This window comes from Melozone crissalis, unplaced genomic scaffold (genome assembly GCF_028551555.1).
Source record: "Melozone crissalis strain CALT ecotype California unplaced genomic scaffold, PUWL_Pcris_2 ptg000045l_1, whole genome shotgun sequence".
NCBI classification, from domain to species: Eukaryota; Metazoa; Chordata; class Aves; order Passeriformes; family Passerellidae; genus Melozone; species Melozone crissalis.
The window spans coordinates 3,654,101-3,679,067 of NW_026535823.1; the positions used below are offsets into that span (position 1 = coordinate 3,654,101).

At 38.3% G+C, this 24,967-nt stretch overlaps 1 protein-coding gene across 3 annotated transcripts in view; it reads right to left on the minus strand.

The window, feature by feature from the left end:
* DNM3 (dynamin 3) overlaps positions 1-24,967 on the minus strand; it is a 168,008-nt gene that overhangs the window by 122,072 nt on the left and 20,969 nt on the right. The window contains exons 3-14 of one of the 3 annotated variants that reach the window (XM_054286142.1): positions 20,913-21,062; positions 19,384-19,587; positions 18,338-18,436; positions 17,333-17,493; positions 15,538-15,680; positions 13,662-13,797; positions 12,680-12,747; positions 11,723-11,861; positions 10,674-10,760; positions 8,742-8,812; positions 5,300-5,348; positions 2,389-2,406 (exon numbers count right to left, since the gene is read on the minus strand). In XM_054286142.1, the coding sequence (XP_054142117.1) occupies positions 2,389-2,406; positions 5,300-5,348; positions 8,742-8,812; positions 10,674-10,760; positions 11,723-11,861; positions 12,680-12,747; positions 13,662-13,797; positions 15,538-15,680; positions 17,333-17,493; positions 18,338-18,436; positions 19,384-19,587; positions 20,913-21,062 (1,325 nt within the window). Of the gene's footprint in view, positions 1-2,388; positions 2,407-3,597; positions 3,628-5,299; positions 5,349-8,741; positions 8,813-10,673; positions 10,761-11,722; positions 11,862-12,679; positions 12,748-13,661; positions 13,798-15,537; positions 15,681-17,332; positions 17,494-18,337; positions 18,437-19,383; positions 19,588-20,912; positions 21,063-24,967 lie in introns of all 3 variants that reach the window. The other 2 variants (XM_054286141.1, XM_054286143.1) reach the window with 2 other exon arrangements.

Genomic DNA, 24,967 nt, shown 5'->3' on the forward strand with positions numbered 1-24,967 from the left:
ATCAGTGTTGGACATAAAGGGGAGGGAGATGTTGGATCAAGGTGTAATGCAAGAAAAAGTGAGATTAAGGAACATAGTTTCACTTTCCAGAGAAGTTGAATGACACCTTAGACTCTGGCTAAATTCTCAAACAAAAAAAACAAACAGTCATATTTTAGAAGTGTTCTTCCACAGGCAATAACATGGTAAGATTTTCAAAGACATTTTTGAAGTTCAAAAAACTCTGAAGGAGAATTATTATTCTGGAGTTTTCTAAACTGTTGTGTTAGCTATTTTTTATAGCACTTCAGCTTGAAAAATGAAAGCACTGTGTTTCATTATAGTTCTTTTTCTCATTGGGTTGTATCAGAGAGATCCATTTCACTCTTTCCTATCCTATTTCTAAATGTCATTCTGGGCAGAGCGGATGTTAGTGACAAGTTATGAACCTCAGGAAGGTGAAAAACAGGGGCACAGCCAGAAGCTACTGCAGACAATATTCTGAGAGGCAGCTGGACTCCATGCACAGGATGAACAAGAGATGACACAGTTCCTTCCTTCAGGATCCTGATACCTAATCTGGGTGACTGAAAAATGAAACTCAGAGCCCCTGAATGCACACGAACAAGCCAGAAGGAAATCACTCTCATAGTTCAGCTGCACAAAACCCAAATCATATTTGTTGTTCTTACCCTTCACCACTTCATGGATAAACAGGAAAGCAGGATTTGACACAATAAGCACAATTTATGTGTTGCTGCATGACTTTAATTGCATTAAACCAAATAAGGCATTTGTAAAAGAAATATATTGAAAGAAATGGGACACTTTCTGATTCTCTAAAGAAGTATTTGAGGGATGACTTCAAAATAGGTGAAATACATTAAATTGGGCAGAGAGAAACACAAGAGTGAGAATCATGAGACTGGACACTCCCACAAGAACACAAGCAGCAGTAATTGCAAATGTAACACCATTAAAGTTGTGTTGTGTAACTCCACTGAAATAATTTTGAGCACAGAACACAACTCCCAGTACCCCTCCATCTTCCAACCACTGCCATTACAACATGTGCTACTGAACAGTAAGCACATTGAGAGAATAAAAATTACAAAAACTACTCAGGGTGGCATCCTTGGAAGCTGTTGGTTCTTTGGATTCAGTCATGAAGATCCTCACACTACAGAAGCTGGAACATATTAGAGGGGAAACCTACTACAGTATTTCAATGTAATTTGCCAAATGTCCCAGCATAAACTGATCAGATCTGCTCTGATACTGAACACAACAAGATCTTGTGACATTGCTTCCCTACAAATCACTGCACAATGAATTACATAACTTAAAACTTGTGACAGAGGCTGAAGTCCCAAAAAAATGTCTGCTTTAAAGAAAAATTTAGTCTTTAATGGAGCAAAGCTCTCAGGGGTAAAAAACTGAAATATACTTCCAAATATAGTTAAACAAAGATTGAGGTACGTCAAACATGAAAGGATATTAACCTAAAAAATAAATAAAGGCCATTTAGAACAGCAATACTCCTCTAGACTTGATAAAGTGAAAACTCAAAACCAGCAGGTTTCATGCTGCTGAATTTTAAATTTTTTTGAATGTGTTAGCTCATGGGCATCACCTCTTTCATAGAAATATTGACATTTCTTAACAGAACAGCTTTGCCATGATTTTTCATAACCACCTCACTGACCATGGCACAAGTCTCCATTTCCATCTGGTTGATTAAAAAAATTCTACAAGCATTTATTTCCTGGGTCATGCAAGATGATAGGATTTAAGTATATCTGAAGAAAAGAAACAGCAAAGTATGCTACAAAGCAGGATTAAAAGAAAATTTTTTAAAAGGGGGTTACAAGGGGAAAAGTTACTTATTAGGACTATAGCTCAAGCCAGCTGATAGGGTCTGAATGCTACTTGTCCAGAAGAAATTAATCAGGAAATTAATCAGAAAATTAATCGGATTGTTGGTGTAACACTCAGGAGAGGCAGGTCAAACAAACCCCTCAGACCTAAACCTCCACATCACATGGACAGTGCCTTGAAACTCACAGTTCACATCAAGCCCCTTCTGCAGTTACAGGGCTACTTCAAGCACAGCAGCAGATTTTGCCACAGGACAGAATCTCCTATAAATGATATGTAATCCTCTATAATTTCAGTGTCTTGCATTCTCACACACAGCAATTGGGCTCATGGAGCAATGACACTTTCATCTCTTAAGTTTTATCATGAAGGGGAGTTTAAAACATTGAATTTTAGCCACCAAAACAAATCTGAGCACACAGCACACACAATTAAGAGTGGGTCAGCTTTTAGGAGCCAAGCCTTGCTAGTGTGCTGTGTAAAACCAAGCACTGCACAGAGCACTCCAAGCAAATGAGAAGACAGACTAACCTGTGGCTTAAAAAGAAACTTTGTGGAGTCAGGTCAAAACCTCAGGCGGTAGCAAAGAAAAGACAAACAAAAAAAAGGCCAAAGATTAAGTGTGAGAGGATAAATTAGTAGTAGAGGAAAAAGGAGAAAAACATGCTAAGAGGAATTTCCATTATTGTCCAAAAATAAGGTGTTGCTGTGCTCGTCTTATTTCCAAGATAGACAGAAATAGTTAATAGTTATCTGCATCATTCCAGCCTAAAGCAAGCTACTAAAAAAGAAAAGCAAATTATTGCAAATGAGCATCCCACTATTTTGGGAAAATTCAGTGACCTTAATTTCCCCACAGGGTGCCATTCAACTGCTGCTAAAGTCAGTGATGCCTTTTTCCATAACTGAACATAAATTTACTTTAAAACAACAACTAATAGAATTTGATTATGGCAACAAACTGAAAAAATGTACATTTTTATCACAGATATTGCCAAAGAATACACACAATACAAATTTATTTCTTACACCTTACCATCACTGAACCAATTGTAACATGTTATAAAATTAACTGCAGTTTAGACAATTAATTCTAATTAGTAATATTAAAGACATTCACATATTTATTTACTCATGAAGTGGAAGGGTTAGAAAAGAGTCTGTCCGTGATATATTGATCCTCCTGGTGCTATGAAGAGAATGTTAAAAAGGCTTTAAATATTTTCAATCATAAAACTCATTTTTCTATGCAAAGTAATTCCTTGACATAAGCAAACCACCAAGAACAGTACCTGTATCCATAAACAGCATGTTCATTTACACCAGAGCTAATGTTTCCTTTTGGTTACCAAAACTCATTTGCCCACCTTACAAAGAGAGGTTTACTATGAATAGAGGCACTCACATCAGATAAAAACTGCTTTCCAGTTATATAATAAAATAAACACCAATTAGTCATTTTAGTTTGAGAAACTTGTTAAACTACAAAAATATTAATTTGATGCAAAGTCTTCTACAACATTTTAAGTTCTACTAGTTCAGACTGGTAACAGCAGGTTAGTAGCAGTTAAGTGATGAACTGCAATTACACTTTGTTGAGGTAGTGTTACAGACAAGACAGCTTAACATTAAATAGTTCAGCAGCAAGTATTTGACAAACCAATGAGTTAGAGACAAATTTTGCCCTCTGAGAAGCTAAATGAAAAAGCAACAATAAAGCTTACAGAACTTAGCTCGTACAATTTGCCTTGAAGGCGGTAGATTGGTTCCCTGAAATAGCAAATTGCAAAAATGAAGTTTTATTTCAGAAACATTCTCTCATTCTTTTCAACTCCAAACAATCAACTTACAAACATCTGTTTATTATCTCTACAATAAAAGGTTCAGCAAAGTCCTTTATACCACAAGTAACCAAGTTTCAACATTGAATTTAAAACGCCAAGCTTTTTCTTCACTTCTTTAGAGAGAAAACATTCACTCAATTAAAAAATCATTCATTTTATTTGTGTATTTTTGAAGAGCCAGATAATTGGTTGCTTTTCCTTTTATGGGACACTCCAAAGTGATGACAGTCCTTGTGTTTGACACATGTTCCAGCACAGCTAGATAAGAAGGAAATCTCTCCTCAGAGGGGAGAGGCTGCTCTTTGAAGCTATTGCAGTGTTTGGACCTTCCAGGGCTTGTGTTTTGTTTTTTTTTTCATTTTAATCCAAACCATATATTATATCAAAAATGCCACTCATGTTGGTCAGGCTGTGGGGAACCATCAAATCCAAGAAGTTGCTGGATTATTTTAAGAAATATCCTGAAAATAACTAGCAATTTCTTGGTGAGAGGAAGAGATTGAATTTCTAGCTCCAAAAAGATGACTATAACTCTTGCCAAGAACTCTTGTCTACAGCAGCAGCAGAATAGGAGACTTTGTGAAATTTCAGGTTTATCGCTTGGATCTAAACTCAGTTGCCACATTTGAAATCTTTGACCAGGTGGTGAAACCTCCTGAGCATTGTTTGACCAAATTGCATGTGAAAGCATCAGGAAGATATACAATACTGGTAATTGAAGAAAATTTCATTGTCTTATTTTTAGTAATTTTTATTATGAAAATTTTTTATTTCATTCTCAAGTATATACTAGTTCCATAACAATTGTTTTTCTGTTTAAGACTTTGCAAAAACCTCAAAGTGAGCAGAAACTCTCCAAATTGTAACATTTTGCTTCTTTTCATCTCGTGTTAAGCAGAGGACTGATCCTGCCAAGTACTGAGAATCCCTCAGCCACACAAAAGCAGAGAGGGAAGGCAGGCTCAGGAGCACCAAGCACCTTGCAGAATCAATCCCATATTCTTACATGACAAAAAGAAACAAACAATTTCATTAATGAATCTCAGTGAAGATACTAATTAACCTGAGAGCATCAACCACTTATTCTTTGTTTATTTTGAGAAAGGCCTAGGGTACATAGTCAGCAACTGTGTGGTGTCAGCTGAAAGGTTTCAGAAGAGGTAAAGGCAAATCCACAGTTGGTTGCTGACTTGCCTTTCACTGCAGTTGAGCTGTGAACACATCAGGAGTAGCAAAACACACAAAGCACACACAGGCAAGTACTCACCAGCATTTGGGATTCTGAAATTCACAAGTTTGCAGTTAATGACAAAACACCGATGTGTAACATGAGGATTCAAGGCACTGAACAGCATGGGAGGGAAGACACTCACCAGCAGTGCAAGCAGCAGCAGAAATGCTAAACAGCAAATGATGATAACAATGGAAGTCAGGTGGCTTTGAAAAGTTCAGCAAAACAAGGCAATGAGGACACATTTATGTATGTTTGAAGCAAACAAAGGTAAATGATACACTTAAAACAGAAAATGCAGCCAAGAAAACCAAACAGCTTGGATTAACTTGCACATGCCATTATCCATTCTCTGTTAGGTGCCTACCTGATTTCCCACTGCACTTTTGTTAACCTGACTGCTTCTTTGTTGGGCACTGAGGGAAGCAGAGGAAAAGAGTTATGCTGAGGAAACTTGAACTAAGCCAGTTCCTGAGCAATAATTTTAGCAGTAATAGTTACTTTTGATCCCAGCAGAGAAAGCTAGATTAACACAGCAAAAGAAACACAGGAAAATCATTGCATATATGTGCATATTTCAACTGCTTTTCTACCTGATGATATTGGCCTGCTAGGGACAGAAGGGACATGCACAGCAGACAGCTCCTACCAATCATCCCTTTCACAACAACATCCTTCTTGCATTGGTAAAGGTTACTAAAAGCACAGAGAAATTATGGCTCATGTGGGTAACTTTGGAAACATTAGCCTCTATAAATATTCAGAAGAGACAAAAAGCAAGCCATTTCTGTTATTTAGAGCAGTACAACAAAATCCTCCCCTGCTGGAGGCTCCTTAATAGCTTTGTCTTGACAGTTTGTTTTGGATATTATTCTAATATTTATATGCACTTTGAGGGTGTAAATATAACCAATGGATGAAGCCTTCATAAAGCTGGTTCAAAGTTGAAATCTTGTAAGAATAGAGCACATTTGAAACTAAACCATATTTAAAATATTTTGCTCAATTCTTGAACTTTGGTAATCCCAGTTCCTGAAACAAAACACACTCCTGTCTCAAAACCAAACAAGTTGCCATTAATTCTAAAAGCATTTGCATTATGTGGCAGTTTGTGTTAGGCCACAAAATTAAAATATTGCTGGAAAGAAGGAGAAAAGCATTCCAAGAGCAGGCTTTGGCTACTCAGCCACCAGCCCTTCACTGGTGACAGGAAGTTTTGTTTGGATTAGATTATACCATTTCACCAGGCACTGATTCACTGAGGACAGAAGCATCCATATGGCAGCAGCTCCAAAGGCTGCTGTGAAAGAGAAAGACAGAGGTGTGCTTGGATCAGAGCCTGTGGCCAATCCTGCTGTTTGCTGCCCAGCTGCTGCTCCAAAGAATGGATGAAACACCCAACTCAGCCCTAGTCCAAATTCTGACCCTACCCTTTGGACCACACCATCAAACCACCAGTCCAGATGCTGTCTGGGAGATCCACAAGGATATTTATTCCTTGTGCCTGCTCACTGTGTTTAGCTTGATAATCCTGATCCTTTTGACCAAACAACACTGCATGTCCCTGGTGCAACATCTAAGTTTTCTGTTTTTCTTAATTTTATCACCTTAGAAAAGTTAATTATACCATTAACATCATACTAAGAAACCCATGCCTTTTAGAAATAGCCCAGCAATTGGTCTTCTATTTAATGTTCTAACACAAATTACTCTTCATGCAGATTGATGCATGTAGCTGTTCTTGAATTACACCAACTGCAAACAAACTCAAGCCCAGAATTTTGCCATTTGTTCAGCCAAACAAGACAAACATTAATATTCTAAGATTTCGCCATTTTACAACTATGCAAATTTGTTCTAAACACTGGCCTTGTTAAATTCCTCTCAAGACAATTTACATTGCACTGTACCTGCCTCAGGTCCTGCAGTGCTGCAGAGTAGTTTGTCATATTTTGTGCTCTCATTCTTATGGTTCACAGGACTTACACTGTTACTGCAGCTGCATGAGACAAGGGGCTAGAAGGCTCAGCAGAGGAAAGGAAACACCAGGGAATCTGGGGAATCTGTAGTCCCGGATGTTTGGATACTGCAGAAGCCCCTGTTCTACACAACTTGTTTCATTTCCCAGTTCTAACACAACTGCTGTAACAATAATACACTTATAGTTTCAAATTAGTATTTTCCTCCATTTGTCTCATTAGTGAATATATTTTAAATTCTTCTTTGCTATCCAAACTTTCTCTTTTAATTGAGCAGAAGTCAACAAGGTTACTTTCCTTCCCATCTGTTCCAACCTAGAGAAACCCTTGCTTAAACTTACCAGTGAACTCAAGCCAAGAGTCACTTGTTATCTGCTTATGCCCCATACACAGCACTTGGGATTTCCAGATCTCAGCTGGCAAAAGAGGAAGCAGCTTTCCCAAGAAATTGAACTTGGGAATTGTAAAGACACAGCAGCAAGGACCATGGAGGCTGCAGGAGCAACAACCATGAGGGGAATTTTTCCAGGGGAGAAACATCATGCAATAAGTACAGATACACCTGGAACTCCAAAATCCAGTACTATAAAATATGGAAAGTTTCAACTCGACACAAGGAAAAGTCTTTTCATAGTGAGGTGAGGCAAGCATTGGAACAGGCTAGCATAGAAAGGCTGGAGAATGTCCAATTTTGGGAATCCTCCAGATCTGATTGGACAAAATCCTGAGAAACCTGGTCTGAACTCAGCAGGACCCTCCTCTGAGCAGGAGGTGGGACTATGTGACTTCCCAAGGTCACAACACACACCATGAATATACATAGAGTGTTTTTAGCAGCCTTTTTCCTGTCAGAAAAGGATGAAGAGTAGTAAATAGCAGGCAGGTTGTTATCTTGACCTCTAGAAGGCCACCATTCCTACAACATCCTGTTATTTGTCAAGAGAACTGATAACAATATCTAGGACCCACAAACAACTCTAGAGAAAGTTGCTCAAACCAAACACATAAACAGTGCCTGCCTTTGCTTTCTCCCCTTTCAGCTCACTGAACTCCATGTTTTAAACCTTCAAGGCACACTGCCAAAGATGTGCACCTTCCTTCACAGTGCTAACTACAATTGGCCACAGTCAAATACTACTGTGGTGCCCAAATTTGCTGCCAGCATCTCACACAGTCCAAACCTGTTGTGATTCCAATCACTGTTATGGCAAATACAGCATGAATGTGTCTGAAGGAACATTTATTCTTCAAAGAGTGAAGACATCTTCTATGTTTTTACTAGTGTCAAAATGTTAGTATGAAGTCCCTGAGGCACAAATTGCTGGAAACTGAGGGGGAACATTCTGGAAAATATTCTCACAGCCTTTCAATTAAGCGAGGAGAACGTCAAACCAGGCCCTGCAGGGCATTCTGCTACTATTATTCTCTGCAGCCAAACAGCAGGCACACTTAGAATTCAGTGACATCCATTATTCTGAGCAAAACTGTTTCACACAGAATCACAGCTCCCAAAGTATGCATCAATAACAATGTGGAAAGACCACCAATATCCATTTCTGTGTCCTGAAACGTGTGTAACTCCAGACTAAGACATAAAGCTCCAGCTTCAGTGAAACCAGGCTTGTGAACTGGGTGAAGACTCCCCTGCAACTGGGACAGACTTCAACATTGTGGCTATTGAGAAAGAGCATGGTCCTGCATGTCTGGGACTCTGCAGCCTGGATCTTCACTGACATACTTCAGGAATTGTGTTCTGAGCATAAAAAAAAGCCAAGCAAATAAACAAAAAAGCCTGGCAGTGTTTTTACAACAAATTTTCCATGTACTTACTTTGCAAAGCCAATGAAGTCTTCATGGTTGGTGTTGATATAAGAAACCTGGATATCAATGAGCAGCAGCATCTATTATGGGAGACAGGAGAGCAAAACAGGATGGGTAAGGTGGAAGAAAGAGATTGAAGAAAAGGAAGGAAGAAAAAAAACAGAACTCTTGAGTCTCTGCATTACTGAATATTGTTTTCATAATTGTTCAAGCCAAAAGCAATATTTTCTAAATTCCACTGCTTCTGTTTCTGTGCTTATTTAATAAGTTAGACTACAGAAGTTCTATTCCTTCTTCCTACTTTTTTCCTAACAGACCTCATTTTTCACCTTCTTGGCCCTTGTCCATTCCATTAAGATCAATCATACACAGGCAGAGAGAACACATAGATTCAAGCTCTGCATTTTGCAAGTTAAGCAAATTCTGCCTATCTGGAGCATTCCAGCCAAGCAGCAAGGAACCTAAACCTTAAACCTAAAATCCATATACTTCCACTTTATTTGCCACACAAAGAAGTGATAAATAATCCAGTCCTGATCCAGAAAATGTCCAGCCCAGCCATTCTATGTGCATATCTGGATTAAGAGATGGGCTATCAACACAATGATTTGGGTACTTATCATTTGTCAGTCTTTCAGCAACCCACAGAGAATTTGATTTGCCCTGACAATCTAACTCAGCAAAGAACTTGCTAAGATATCTGCAAAAAATTCCCTCCCACCCTCCAAGAGGCTCTGGAATATGCAGGAGACTGCACTTCACCCCTGTCTTTTCAGACTTCCATTTACCAGAGGGAGCAAGGAAGGAACCTATTGTTACCAAATGGTGGCATTTCATCCCTTCAACCTTATTTCTGCACAGTTCCTCAAATGCAGCATCACTCCCAAATTCCTCACAATTCCCAGAAGATATTAAATGCCCCACTTAGACTCTAATCCCCACTATATTTTTGCTCCATCTCTTACCTCTGAAGGATAACTGCTAACATCATAAATAATGATGTGAATGTGACAATAACCTATTTGGTCAATTTTTGGCATTTACAGAAAGCCCATATTTTGCTCTTTGTTCTGAGAAATAATCAGATATGTGCATACAATGAAGAACAGGAAAATAAAACTCAATTATTTTAAACAACTTGTATTTTCTCCAAAATCTTGAGATAACAGTGTTCTGACTACAACTCCCTGCAAGTACAAGCTCAGCTAATAATTTTTTGTTGAATTATTTTATGACTACATTTGCAGCACAGATTAAAGCAGCAGGAGGTGCTGCACAGCTCCCTAACTTGCACAGGGACAGGCCTAGGGAGCCAGGAGTCCAGAACAGCTTAGGAATTCTGCTGAGCTCATCTTCCCAAAATATTTCTATTGTCACACTCTGCACTCTCCAGACAATAATTCCAAATCCTTTCCACTGGATTTTCTCACATGTAATCTCAGATTTGCAGTTTCCTGGATTTGGAATGTTTGGCTAAGTGATGAATGCTTTAACCAAATTTCTCTGAATTTTAATTTGGTTTTTAGCTTTTTTTGTACTTGAAGGAAAGCTTCTCACTCTCTCATGGGTCCCAGTACAATTGCTTGTGAGCCTCACTGTAATTAGGGTGTGGGTGCATGGGATGGGTATGTTAAAAACACCTGGAAACAAAGCAGAAATAAGCTATTCCAGTGTGCATCTGTTTAATCAATATTGATTTCCCACAAACAGCTCTAGTGTCCCAGCTAACAAGTTGACACACTGGCACAGGAACAAGCCAACACTATTTAACCTTTCTGTAACAATTCTAGTCCCTATCAAAGCTCAGTGGTAAAGAAGCAAATTTTTTCTTCTCTAAAATGTGCAACCTATTTTTAAAAAATGAAATCTTTACTGTCCTACTGCACTTTGGATGTAAGAGCACTTCTTCCCCAAACTGTCACATCTCCTATTTATTCTCACCTGGTCCTTGGTTTTCTCTTCTCTTTCACGAATGTAGCCAGCAACAATTCTTTCTGTTTCCTCACACAACCTTGGATATGTTGCCAACTGAAACACAAAATTAATAGAAATTTACACCTGCAGAGAGGCTTCAGTGGAATACAAACAGGGAAGAAAGCAAATATTATAAATGCTTGGGACTCAAAGTTAAGCACACTACAAACAAAGCAAGCCTTACTTGCTGTTGTTCAGGGACTGCAGAGACCTAAACCCTTGGATTGTTGCTGTTCCTTTCCTCCAGGGAATACTGAGAAAAATACACTTTGGACATATGAAACACAGTCTATCTGGGGTGAGGTTTCTCTCTCTTCTACTGGGCCCAATTCCAGAGTGGTGCTCTAAATGATTTCCAAACTTCTTGTTTTTAAAGGCTCCACCTTGTGGCAACATCTTTACATAACAATATTGAAAAAAGCAAGATACAGTGCTAAATTTGGCAAATACCACTGGGAAGAGCATCTGCACCGTTAATTTAGGTGACATGTATTCCAGACTTTGACAAAAGTGAAAAAAACCTGGAAACTCTGCTGAAAAGATACCAGAGAATCTGCTTCTCTATGTTTTTTGTCTTTCAGGTTTTAAGAAATATTTCCTTTGAAATAAAAAATTGGGATTTTTTTCAGAAAAAATGCCAGAGGATATTTCTCAACAAGCTCATCATAGCTGAGCTCACATCCCAGAATCACTCCTGTGCTTGCTATTATGGGGCACCCTGCACTGGGATGGTGGGACAGGCAGATGGACAGGTGAGAGTGCAAAAGCAGCCAGTCAGCTAAGAAGTGAAAACACGGTTTTAAGGAGGAAACTGAGGGCACCTCTTGACTCAAAAACACCTCTCACCATAAGAATAAAAACAAAGGAATCAAAAAAATTAACTTTTCCATCATTACGTTATTCTGAGCACTTTGCAGAAGTTGTAATTAATTACCTGAGGAAGTCCTACTCTGCCTTTATATTATGTACTATTCCATTGCATTTTACTTACATTACCAGATCTATGTGCAAGTTACCTTTTTAGTGCACTTCTTGACAGTGTTGATTAACTCTTGCATCACCAGATCCACACTTTTTAAGCAAGGTCCTTTCAGCTTAACGATCTGTTTTTTAACAATGGCTTCAAACGCCATATCTGGAGTGAACAAACCTGTTCTGTGGACATAAAAGAATATGTAAGACAGTAATAAAAACATCAGGCAAGGAAGATTTTTTTTTTACTAAATCACTCAAATCTTCACTTTCAGAGCTGAGTAATAATCCCTACAAAAACAGGCTTCCACAGAGCTAAATTTGCTTCTTTCTCAAAGGAAGTATCATTCTGAGTAAGAATATACTCAGAATATAAGACTAAAAGTAGAAACATGCTTGAAAGATGAAACTCCTTCAAGAGGACTGCAAGAACACTAAGGAGTATTGCTATAGTGCAGTAAAGCCTCAGCAGAAGCGCCATCAAACCTTAGGGATGAGTGGCAGCTGCAAGCGCTCCATGCACAATCCCTTGCACAGCAAATCCATCAGAATCCTATGGCTGCACTTTCCACTCACACCAGAAAACGAGGATTTGTTACTCAAGAGTCCAACGTGGAGAATTTCCAGTTGGTCACTGCAGAGTAAATGAATCTATAAACAGCTACTCCAGAGAACCAGCCCTAAACAAATGGGCCTTGCTTATCTTTAAACACTCTTTTCCAAGGTCTACCTTGCCAGATAAATTATATAAAAAACAAAACTATAAAAGCACATCCAAAATTATCATTTCACTTTGATAAAGCAAGACCTCTCCAGCAATCAAGCAAGGAAAGTTCAAATCCTGCACCACAGCTACCATTGTCAACCATCTGAGAATTTACCCATCAAGTAACACAAGAAACATTTCCCAAAACTGAGAACAACAAAGCTTGTAAGCAATCCTTTGGGAAGATATTCCATCTGTACCATGAGACCAGGCAAAAAAACATGGGAGCACTTGCCTGATGCCATGTATGTTCTTGATGGCATAACTTATCTCTCTCCTCAGCTCCTTCTCATTGAATTCCATCTAGAGGAACAGCAGCACACAAGAGCACATCAGGGGAAGGTTTCAACAAAACAGAAAATATCCCCTCTCCCTCTACAACCATAACACAAACAAGTTTAGCTGTTAAAATAGTAATTTCTAATTACACCAAACAATGCATAAACATTAAAATGTTTTAGAACTAAGGCAACAGGCAGCAGTAAATATTGTTGAAAATCACATACTCTTCCATTCCAGATATATCAACAGCTGGAATGATTTTGAAGAGTTGACAGAATAAGCCAGAAACAGGATTTGGAAGACTCTACTCTTTTTTTTTTAAGCTGGTTTCTCAAAGTGGTGTAACTTCTGTGATTATGATCTGTTTATCCTTCCCTTCCCATTCTACAGTTTTCAACTAAATTTAAGAGAGGAGTTGTCCCAGTTATGAAGTTATAAAGCTTTTCTTCAAGTTTCTTGGAAGGCAGCTGGCTGAAAGAGAAGTCAGTGTTGTCACAAATCAAAGGGTCATTACCTAGGTCAAACCATCATAGAATGATTTAGGTTGGAAGGGACCTAAAGCGCTATTTTCCATTACTCTCATTTTAATAGATACCAGCTACTTGAACACAAGTCAAATTGACCAACTGTAACTGCCTGCCTGCCCAATTTAACCAAAGAAAGATGCCATCTGTGATAAAACAATAGGAGAGCACAGAAAATACTATGAAATAGGATTATAATTATTTTCTCTTTCTTGTATTTTAGAATTCTTAGCATGTCTCAGTGTCCAATCCTAGAAATTAAGCCAAATGTCTCAATTATAACTTCATGTAATTTCTTCCACAGTTAAAAGCATATTCTTTCAATCAGATCTTTGCTTGGCTACACTACTATCAGTATGAACATAAAGAAACATAAATAAAATAAAGCACATCAGCAAGATGGATAAATACCTTCACAAGTTCAAAGGGAAAACGTTCATGGAAAATACGATTGATTTTGGCACCTCCTGAAAGCTCCAGCGTATCAACTTGATCTCCTGATCCTTCAATTCTTTTTTCAAAGTCCACTGAAAACTGCTGTACCATCCTAAATGGCAAAGGAGGGGAGGAAAGGAAAAAAGAACAAACAAAACCTGGAACAATTTAAGCATATTAACTACCAACTCTTATTTCAGTACTGCCTATTCAAACATATTTAACAATTGCTAAAAGTATCTGTACAAGTGATTGAGCCAAGTTGCCAATCCATAGAATCCCTATCTACCCACATCCCCCTGCATCCCTTGTCTAATAGCATGATGTGAATCCACTGCTGCAAAATTCAGAAGAGATTGGGAAGGAACTTCTTTTCCCCATGCCAAAAGGCAAGCCCAAGAACCAGTACTAACATGGTGATGTGCAAGTACCACAAGCTCCAGCTTACTTGGCTCTGCTTTGACTTCTGCAGCATTCAGAGAAACCCACAGGAGAGTTCTCCCAGTCATGGAAAAGTCAAAGGTGATGTCCCTCTGTTTTTGCATCTGGAGTAAAGTCTCAAGGAACTGTCTACTCTTTTGGGCACAGTTGTTACAAAAATAAGGAGTAAATCAGAGTCTTCATCTGGCTCAAGAAAGCCTCTCTAGTTCAGCTGATTACTTTTCCCTCCAAATTCCAAAGTTTTAGTTGGAGAATGAATCCAGCCCCAAACATACACATAGCACAATCCACTGTTCTTACCATCTATCCCAGAGAAATTCAAATGCTGAAAAGCACAGAAATCAGTCAAAGCAGGAATGTGACAACAAGCATATAAGAGAGAAGAGCTAAGTACATTTTACACTTCTTCCTTCACATGCTCCCTCTCTAATAGGTAAATTTTATTTGCATATAAACACAGAGGGCTGCAACTGAAGAAAAAAAAAAAAAGGAGAGCCAAAATGGCAGCTCTTCCAGGTGAAAAGATAGGCAGTACTGAGTATGCAGCACCCTGGAAACAGGCCAAGGAAGGAAGGAAGCAGATGCAGCAAAGCAGCAGCTGCTAACTGGTGCTCAGTCCATAACATCAGCATTGTCCTTTCTCCCTGGTGCTAAATCCACAATCAAGACAGGGCTGGGATTCCACCTGCACTTGATTCCAAGTCAGATGAACAAAGATCTCTGTTCCATGGCTGATATCAAAGTCTCATCAGACTGACTTATTTTGTGGATGAGACCCAAACCAGACGGTGACTTCAACAGTGAAAAATCAGTTCAGAATTGGTGATGATAATCCCCAAGAATGTGCCTTGCTGTTTTCTGAAAGCACAAGAAACTTTTACTGACAACTCCTGCAGCAAAGATCTCTGGGTCTTGGGTGCACAAAAGATGAAGGACGACCATCTTTGATTAATTTTGATCTTGCCATCTCTAGGTTCTTTTGGACAGCCAGGCTTTTATACTAGAAAAAGAAACATTCTTTATTCTTCTTCCAGCCTCCTTATCTTACAGACTTCCAATACAATGTCTCTCTCCTGTTGAGGTCATCTTTTTGGCAGACAGAAAAATATGTCTACACAATCAGAAGCAGTTTTTTACCTTTGATCATCTCTGTTGCCCATCTTCATGCTTTTTTCTTGTTCTGTTTTCTCCCTTTTCTAGGATTACTAAAATTAATTTAGGAAAAATTCTGTTGAAATTGTAGAATAAATAAAGTGTAAGTGTTCTGGAGCATCAAACACAGAAACCTTTGGATCTTGTTTAAAGAATCTTTAACAATATCCTAATGTTTAAATTTAAACCAATCAGACAGAAGGGGCAAAAAGGCAAAACAAACCCATTTGAAGTGGAAAAGCAGACAAAAGACACTCACTGCAACAGGGCTTTTGTTTTTCTGGTGGGATCTTCTGGTCTGAAGTTTTTGTACACCTCTACTTCATGTTCTATAGAAAGCAGCTGGCTCTGGAGTTTGCTTCTGAAGGCTGGCAGGGTATCCCGGATATGATTGGTAAGTTGCTAAAAAGCAAATAAAAATCTTTTTAATACTGTCAAAAAGATGAAAGCAGGAGCACAATCATTTCCTTCTGACTGCCAACCATATCAGCCATGACCTGTGCCAGTTTACCAGTGCTGTTCCTTTTGATCTCTGATGCAATGGAGACTTTTAAAGAACAATTCAATATTCCTGGTGCACACAAAATTCCTTCATCTTCTAACTCACTAAGCCCTGTTACTACACACCTGTTTACTGACACCTGAAAAAGTTACACATACTACATGGGTAATTTAAATTACCTCTCATCTCTCTGTGCTGATGCCACACTCCCATTTTGCTGCTTTTCTTAAGGGTGTTTCACAATTCCCTACATATTTATTCAGCACAACAACTGCTACAGCCACAAGGAAAAGTGGGAAAGAAAGATAATCTGAGCACTCACAGCATGTTTTTACACACATATATATATGTTTTAATATGTTAGGACAGCACTATGACTTACCTGTGCTGTAATTTTCTCAGGTATTGTACACATTCCTCAATTAAAAGCAAACCAGACTTCTTCCACTATTCCCCAAACTCCCTCCCAACCCCAGCCAGACAAGTTATACATTTAAACTTTCATACACCAAAAGATATAAACTCATGTTTGAACTTGCTGAGCAGACAAAGCACAAAATCAAAAGCTGGAGTTTCCCTGGAGCACCACCTTGTGGATACAAAGAAACTGAAATATTACCTGAAACACAAAAGTTCCCCAATATCTTGAGGACAGAACTTATGTAGATTTTCCCATATATAACATTCTACACACAGTGAAAGCAACAGAAGATCAACAGTTCCTACTGAAGTAGGTAAATATTGAAAACAGCTCTCAAAAAAGTTAACAGCATAGAAAGAGTCAGGACACACAAGACAGTTGAAAGGTATGTGCAGCTTGTGTTTCAGTCTCAAAACTGAGACATATGGATTAAACTTTCAAGACGTAAAACAAGGCAAAAATTCTAAACACAGAAAGAAATTCATGGTACAAGGAATTTCTTGCATCAAGATGAAGATTTTGGCTCTGAAGCACAAATAAATGGCATTTGTAGTCTTTTTGAGCAAGCTCAGAGCATTTCGTAGCCTGGTTTTGCAGTTACAGCTGCAAAGTCACTGCAGCAAAAAATTAATCAGAGCAGCCATTTAGTTTTCTACTTTAACCAGGAACATTCCAGCTGTTTCCAGCTGCTGTCCAATATGGACAAAGCCAGGCTGACCTGGTCTTTGTCTATTCCAGAGGAAAAGCTGCAATTTGACAGTGAGCTGCAAAAAACAGTATCAAGTTTGACTTGCAGGAATACCAAAAATACTGGGCAGCTGACAAGTTAAATGTAACAATTGAAGAATAGGATGGTATACTTCCAGGGAGGGAAGCAAATCTTGATTTTGATGTTCATATTCAGTATTCTAAAGAACAGGGAAGTGCAGAACTGCCAGCAAAAGTCAGAAACTACAACTCACAGCAAGCTTTTGTATCTACATGCAATATGCAGCTTTGTTTTTATCTTGTGCAAATTAAAAACACTGAAAGCAGGAAAGTATGAGTGAGGTTGAGAGACCAACTTCATTTTAATACAGTTTTAATATTGGCCCTATCATTCAAAGCTGAAACAAAGGTTTCAGGTCTTACCTGGTTTAGAACTTTCTGGAGATAGGGTGTTCCCATCCGATCTGCCATGTGCCTGTAGGATGGGTGGGAAAGAAAGAATTTCCTTTCTGCTAGAAGAGCTGCTTTTATGTCCTTCTTCCCATCAATGTCCTTCTGGCTTCTGTTTACAACACCAATATAACCTAAAACAAGACAAAACCAATAGGTAAATCAATGCAGCTATTGCCTGAACCAGTGAATTCATCTTAAATAGAACCAGACTGTCTCAGCTCAAACAAAACTTTCCAATTCAGGCATTTCAGATCATGTCTACAAGTAAAATAGTAACCTTAACACTGCCTAAATTGTTCATTCTGTTTACCTATAGCAGATAGACTTCCTTTAGATCACCAATTCAAACAGAGAATATCTGAAATTCTGGTGAAGCCTAAAGAAACCAAAATAAACAAACAAAAATCCAAAATAAAACTGAAATACACACAGAGGTCTATGCAGATAAATGATATGACATTAACAAAATACAAAAAAAAAATTCTTCTCATTTGCTGGACCAACTTGTTCCATGGGAGGAGACAGTAAATAATCAATAAATGATAACTAGAATCAAAATTATTGATATTATTAACAGAATGAGCAAATGTGGCAGTAGCTGCTAGAACATGGAAAATTCCTGGCAAGGATCAAAACTGGTTTCCAGTGAGATTACCAAGCTCTGGTGCTTTCTTCTGTCATATACAAAGAAAAAAAACATTTTTTTGTTACAAGGAACCTGGCAGAAAAGAAAAATATTGGCTAGTGAGATGTGCTGGTATTACACTGCATATTCCAGAGGAAGCAAGGATTTTCCAGGTCCAGAAAGGACATTTTTAGCACAGCCACCTTTATGTTTGCTGACTAGATAACTGCAAAACAAGGAACACATCAAGTCCAGCATAACCTTTGATTTATCTCCAGGACTCCCAAACACCATCCTTCTCCAAAGCACTTTCTGGACTGCAAAGAGTAAAGGCAAGTGAACATTCTCACCTCTACGAAGAGGGAGGAGTTTGTTTTCTAGAACTTCTCTTGCATCTGTTCCTTCATCCATCAGATCCAATTTTGTGATCACACCAATGGTTCTAAGGCCTGACCAGAGTGGAAGCAGGAGGAAAAAGTTATTGAAGAATTATTTAGAGTCAGAAGAACAATTACACCTTACAATTATGTTACAACATATCTGTGCCCTTCTCAAAGCTATCACACAATAACAGCTCCAACCCAAGTTATATGTCTGGAAAAGCAGGGAACATAATTGCCAGTGCTGAAATGTGTTCCTCAAAACTCTTTAACAAGGCTCAGCATCCCTACAATATGCCTGTACAAAATTTATGCTGTCAGTATCCAGAAATCCCATCAGCACCATCCCCTATTTTGCCCAGTACTACAAAAATTCATAGATAAGTGTCACAGACATCTTTTATGGAAAATCCTTTCCTTAGGATTTTTCCTCCTGAGAAGCTGAGAGGTCTCAGGAACAAAATGTAAACATTGATTATCTGCTGCTGTGGAATGCAACAGGTGCATCTGTGATTGGCCCATCTTGGATGTTTGTAATTAATGGCCAATCACAGTCAGCTGGCTCAGAGAGTCTGGGACAGCTACCTTTGTTATCATTCATTCTGATTCTATTCTATTCTTAGCTAGCCTTCCGAGATGAAACCTTTTCTTCTATTCTTTTAGTATAGTTCTAATGTAATATATATCAGAAAATAATAAATCAAGCCTTCTGAAATATGGAGTCAGATCTCTGTCTCTTCCCTCATCCTAAGACCCCTGTGATTACAGTCACAGATAGGCACTGCTCCACTAGCTTATAAGTGATAGTGACAATATTTTAAAACTCATTTACAGCAACATTACCTAAACAATACTGAGCTAACTGTGATATTGTGATGCTGAAGATTGTGAAAATGTAAACAGATATCTATATTACATATTATAAATTACAGAATTTCCTACAAGAGTTGGTCTGTTGTTTTCAACTATGTTGTTACACTTGAGAACAAAAAGTGATGACATTCAATCCTGCTTACCCTGAGGGTCCACCTCCTTTGCCAGCTTCAGAGCATCTGAGTTGGCCAGGTCAGTGTTAGCTGGAGTCACAGCCAGGATCAGGCAGTTCTCTCTGGAGATGAACTGCATTATCATGTCTCTGATCTGCTGCTCAATGTCTGGAGGCTGATCCCCCACTGGCACTTTAGTGATTCCCGGCAAATCAATAAGGGTCAGGCTTAAGACTACATGGACAAGATGGATCATAAACTGGTTAGAACACCACACATGGCAAAGGGGACAACACAGCCATGGCTGCACACAAGTTTTGGTCACATAAAACCCCACAGAACTACCTAGGTCAACAGTTGTCAACAGTTCAGACAACATGCCTGACAATCTGCAAAAACTTGTTTCCCCACTGGTCTTACATTTCTGGATTTATTAGTACTATTTAATATTAATATTTAAAATACTGCAACTGGTATAAATTGATACTTATATCAAATATCCTTGAGGGCTCTAAGACAAATTAACATGGTTTTCTGAGCTTAGTCCAACAACAGGAGCACAGGCAACAGATCACTCTCATTGCATCCTCCAAATAAACCAAAACTATTGTTTGGATTATTTATTAAAATATAGTGTGTCTCTGACCATGTTTTCAATCATGTCTCTAATTAAGAAATTCCCAAAAAACAATCAATAGTTAGCCTAACTTAGACAGCAAAACTGTTATTAAGGGGCTTGGGGATATATTGCTGGTTTGGGAGGTTTTTTTGTTGTTTTTTTTTTAATCTGTAACATCTTCAGAAAAGTCAGAAAGATTAAAAAATTGATCTATTAAGAAAACCTGGTTTGCTTTGATATGATTTCCCTAGTAAGGGCCACAGTGCAAACAAGGGGCATCCTGGCTTGGGGTAAGCAGGCATCCTTTAGCTAAATGACAAAAATGCAATTCCTAGGAAGGAAATACCAGAAGTGTAGTTGGAGTCTGGTTAATATAGACAACCATGGCTGAACTAAAAGATTCATCCTAATAAAGCAAAGCAAGAGGTAGTAAATTTTCACTTTCTCCTGGAGTCAGCATGTTCAACAAACAAGCTTTGAGGCAGGGGATTTAGTTGGGCTTCTCTGCAGCTAGAAAAATCATGCTTCAGTCAAACACACCACTTCTGTCCTATATCAAAGACAATTTCAATGGAAAACATTTTCTCTAGATTGTCTTCATTAAGCTGGGCAGATGGCAGCCAGAGGAACCCACTTTGATATATACAGGGGGTCTTCACCAGAAAGCAACTTCAAACACTGTTATTGTCTCAATATATTTTTAGTGACAGCAAACAATAAATTTTCAGTAAGGCAGGGAGACACAGAGACTTTCTAGATCAGGGAATTCCTCTGGAGAGTGCCAAAAAGAAGTTTTATTACAAGTCCCATTACTGGTCTTTACTAACTCAGCCTCAAACCTTTTCCAGCCCAGATCAGGCAATAAGAGCAGATACAAAAGGTGATGAGCTACATAATATGTTTTTATGACATAAATGTAAAGTAGAATAATTTTACCTACCATGTGGAGAATATATTCTTAAATTAATAGGAACTGAAGAAATGCCTTTGTTCATTCCTGTTACTCTATCTGTTTCAACTTCAATTTCCTGACGAACTTCATCAAAATCAGTAAATTTCTTCCCTTTGCAGTGTAGAAATTCAGCATACTCTGTCAAGAATACCAACAACAACTCTGTATTTCACAGGCTCATTGACTTGCACACCCACTTTCAAGCCCCCAGTGTTCTTCAGATGTGTGGGCACAAAAGTTGGTCATCATGGCTATCAGAGAAGATTATTATGACTGCACAGATGAAAACCAGCCCTCAACAAGAAAGGCTCAGTTAAAAGTCAAGTTGACTGGATATGATTTATTGCTCCCATCTTCAGCACATCATCTTCTGGAACAACTGAATCTTTCAATTAGCTGCCATTTACAGTAATAGAATAGGGAACAGATTAAGAATGAGATTCTGAGTTTTCATCTGATCTCATTTGCCTGTAATACATCCTAAATGGAAAAGTAATTCAAATTCTGTAACAGGAAAGATTTTTAGCATTTGCTTCAAAAACTTTGATTCCATTTTACATATGAATTTAGTAAAGGAATTCTGTAAATTTTTACAAGTTCCAAATGAAAATAAGATCACTTAAAAATACTGTAATGTTTTTAACACAGCTTCTAATTTCCTAAAAGTGTCCTGTAGTCTAAATATGAATCATGTTTACAAGTTTGCAAAAATGTCCATAGAAATAGCTGTGATTTTGCTGAAGTGGGACAACACAAATAATTCCTAAGCCTTTAATTTTATACAAGCTGCTGTTTTACCTTAGAAAAGCATTGACCAGGAATCAGAGACAGATAATTTGTTAAATTCACACTTGACACTTAGTCCCTGTTTTGACTTTTGAATCCAAATACTGATACAAATCATTGCAACCTTTTTGGTTGCCTGCATAACCAAAAGCACATCCCAGGATTTTAAAACTGGAGTTTCTTCCTTTAAAGCAGAACACAAAGGTTTATCTACATAGTGAGGCTGCCATCAGAAATGATGACAGAAACAGCAATTCCAGACGGCAGCTCAAGTCCTGCCCCCAGCAAGTCAGAGCTGTAGGCCTGGGGAAAGGCTGAAAAGATTTGTGCACATTCCAGTTCATTTCATCCTGCAATGGAGGCCTGATCCCAAAGCTCCCTTCAGAAGTTTCTTCCCCAGAAAATGTTCCTTGGTAACAAGCCCAGATACCCAGTGCAAAGAGCTTGCTTGGTACCCAAAGAACAGCAGCTGAGAACACCAAATGTGAGAATATGCATTAAAAGAGGATCTTATGTGTCAGTACTGAAGCTGGCTCCCCAGAAGTCACTTTGTTATTATTAATGACAGAGCTGTTAAAAAAGTAACAATAGTCAAAACTACAATAAATAGTTAAAGCAAACTGACAGAAAAAAAGGACAGAGTGAAGGGGAAAACATCAAATACCCACCTGTCTGTCCTAAAATATCATAATCCCTCCAGATTCAGTGTGTGAGCAACAGGGAAACTCACCCTAATGTAAAAATACATTATTTCTTTTAAAAACAAGACAGTACCTAAAAATAAGCACCTTATTTTATATCCTTTTTTCAGCTCCAGCAGCAAAATTATAATGAATGGTAGTTTTGTTTCATTATCCACCATTTATTAAAGAAACAAAGCAGGGAATATTCAAATATTTCAAAAATAAAAATAACATGATGCACAAAAGAAAATATCTCAGTTGAGAATTTACATTTGTAAAATTTGTCATCTCAAGGCTGGCAAATAGATACCTAATGAAAAAAAAAGAGCTGGCAAGTGGTACATATTTTATCCCACCTCTTCATGCACAGCTCCTAGCATAAAACATACATATTCTTCTGGGTTCATGTTCATCAAATCTCCTTGCCCCTGGTGCCATCTGTGGTGCCAGCAGGGCTGAAGGAATGAACTCCAGGGTGGTTCCTAACCTGGAATAAGAATTCCAAGGGACAAGCAGAGCTTTGTTCTGCTCCTTTCAGCCCTCAGCCTGCCCTTGGCAGTGATGCCTTCAGCCAGGCTGCAGAAGCACATGCTTTAATGCAATCTTCACTTTCCAGCTTTCGTGCTCAGAAGAACACTGGGAAAATGGTTTATTTATGGTTTTGTGGGAATGGACATAAAGCTAGGCAAGAAAAAGTGATCCTGACTGACATCTAGTTTCAGACATGGATTTTTGGTATAAAACTGAAGTTACATTAAGAACAATTAGATACAAAATTAAAACAGTCCTTGCATGCAAAATAAGTCTTTTTTTTTTCCCCAGACTCATTAAAAGCACCTTGGATAACATAAAATTAAAAGGCTACCAGAGCATAGTTCCTTCAGTGCATCCACAAGTTATTAATTATTTCTTCAGTTATGATTAAATTAGACAAATCATCCAAACTAGTGGTATGGTATCATATCTTTAAAATGTGATTTCATCTTTTAAAATCTTTTTTCTTCTCAGTTATATCTCTGTTAGCTTTTATGATTCAATCTAGCACAATAATATACTGTTATGAGCACTAAACAGCCATTGCTATTCTCAAACTATTTAAATTCTATAAACACTTGAGATATTTCATAAATTTGTCTCTAAGCTAAAGAGAGCCAATGGCAAGGATCAGCCCTTAGGAGTACATCAGGGATGTTTTGGAAAACATCCTTGATCCACATCAGGCTGAGCCCAAGAGCTTACAAAGCCCAAAGATTTTACTCTGTACAGAATAATCTGTTATTAGAGGTCAGGAATTCACCAGGATCAGAGCCCTGGATTCAGAACTGCTCCCAGACTGATTTCAAGCAGAGCTGCTCCAAGTTGGTGGCAGTATCCAGTGCAGAGTATTCAAAAGGGACTGAAAGTGTTCCAAAAAGTGGTTCATTAAATTGTAGGCCTGTAGCAAGCATTTTAAATGTAGGCAGCACAGGAGGAGTATCTGCTATTACTGCCCCTTGGGGAGGTATCACTCAAGCAACAACACTTTTTACCTTCAATAAAGCATCTCCCAAAGCCTCAGAACTCTTTCCAAAAGAGTGATTTCAAGAGGGTGTTTTAAAAACCTGCAAATAAACATCAGCAGCCAAAGTACTTCACCTTTTCTTTGATGATGGACAGCTTTTTCTGAACAAAGTAAATGCAGTTAAGTGAATCTAGACCATGGCAAATCTTATTCAATGGTGCTTCCTTGAAAAGAGAGGAAGTATCAAAAGCCCTTGTCCTATCCAATCTACAATCCCCCTTCTGCTTTGCCATTTCTGGAGCTTTTCTAACAAGATGAAGATGAAATACTCAAAACTGAGTTATTCCACAGCTAACCTTCAAGCAGAAAGGCCCTAAGAAACAGAAGTACCCTGGCATTTCCTGAAGCTAAAACAAAAAATCCTGGCAATGCAGAGAATGACAAGAATATCATAGCAGAAGATATTAAACATAGAAAACAGTGCATATTTGATAAAGTAACTACCAAAGATAGCAGGTCACACTCTTAGGGGCAGTGAAATGGTTCATTAGAAGGGCAGACACTTGTACCAGAGGAGGAAAAGCATTCTTTTGGATGAAATAATCTTCCACAACCTTGGAAGTTTTTGTTTGTAGAAGGAATTTCCCTCTGTTCTTTCAACCATTTCCTATGGATGATGCTTTCTGTAGTTCCAAGCCCTCACACAGCCTTCCTCCAGGCATTTTTTCCTAATTTTACAGAGGTAGAGCTCCCACCAGAGCTCTCTCCTTCCCAGGACTGAGCAAAAGCAGAATCTTGTAGGACTGCATTTCTGTGGGGTATCTTGTACAAAGTTTACTTCTGTATTTCACAACAGCATGACATCAGTGAGTTTTGCTCTGTCAGAGATTCACTGTGAGCACCAGGTCCTTTTCTGAAACCCAACCTTTTTCTCAAATACCAGCCTTTCAGTACAGAAAAAAACCACATCCCAGCTGAATTGCTTCTTACTTTGGGGATATTTCTCTTCTTTTGCAAGCAATTTGAATTCCAAGTCTCCCCAGCAGTACCTTTCATATTCTTGCTTCTATTTG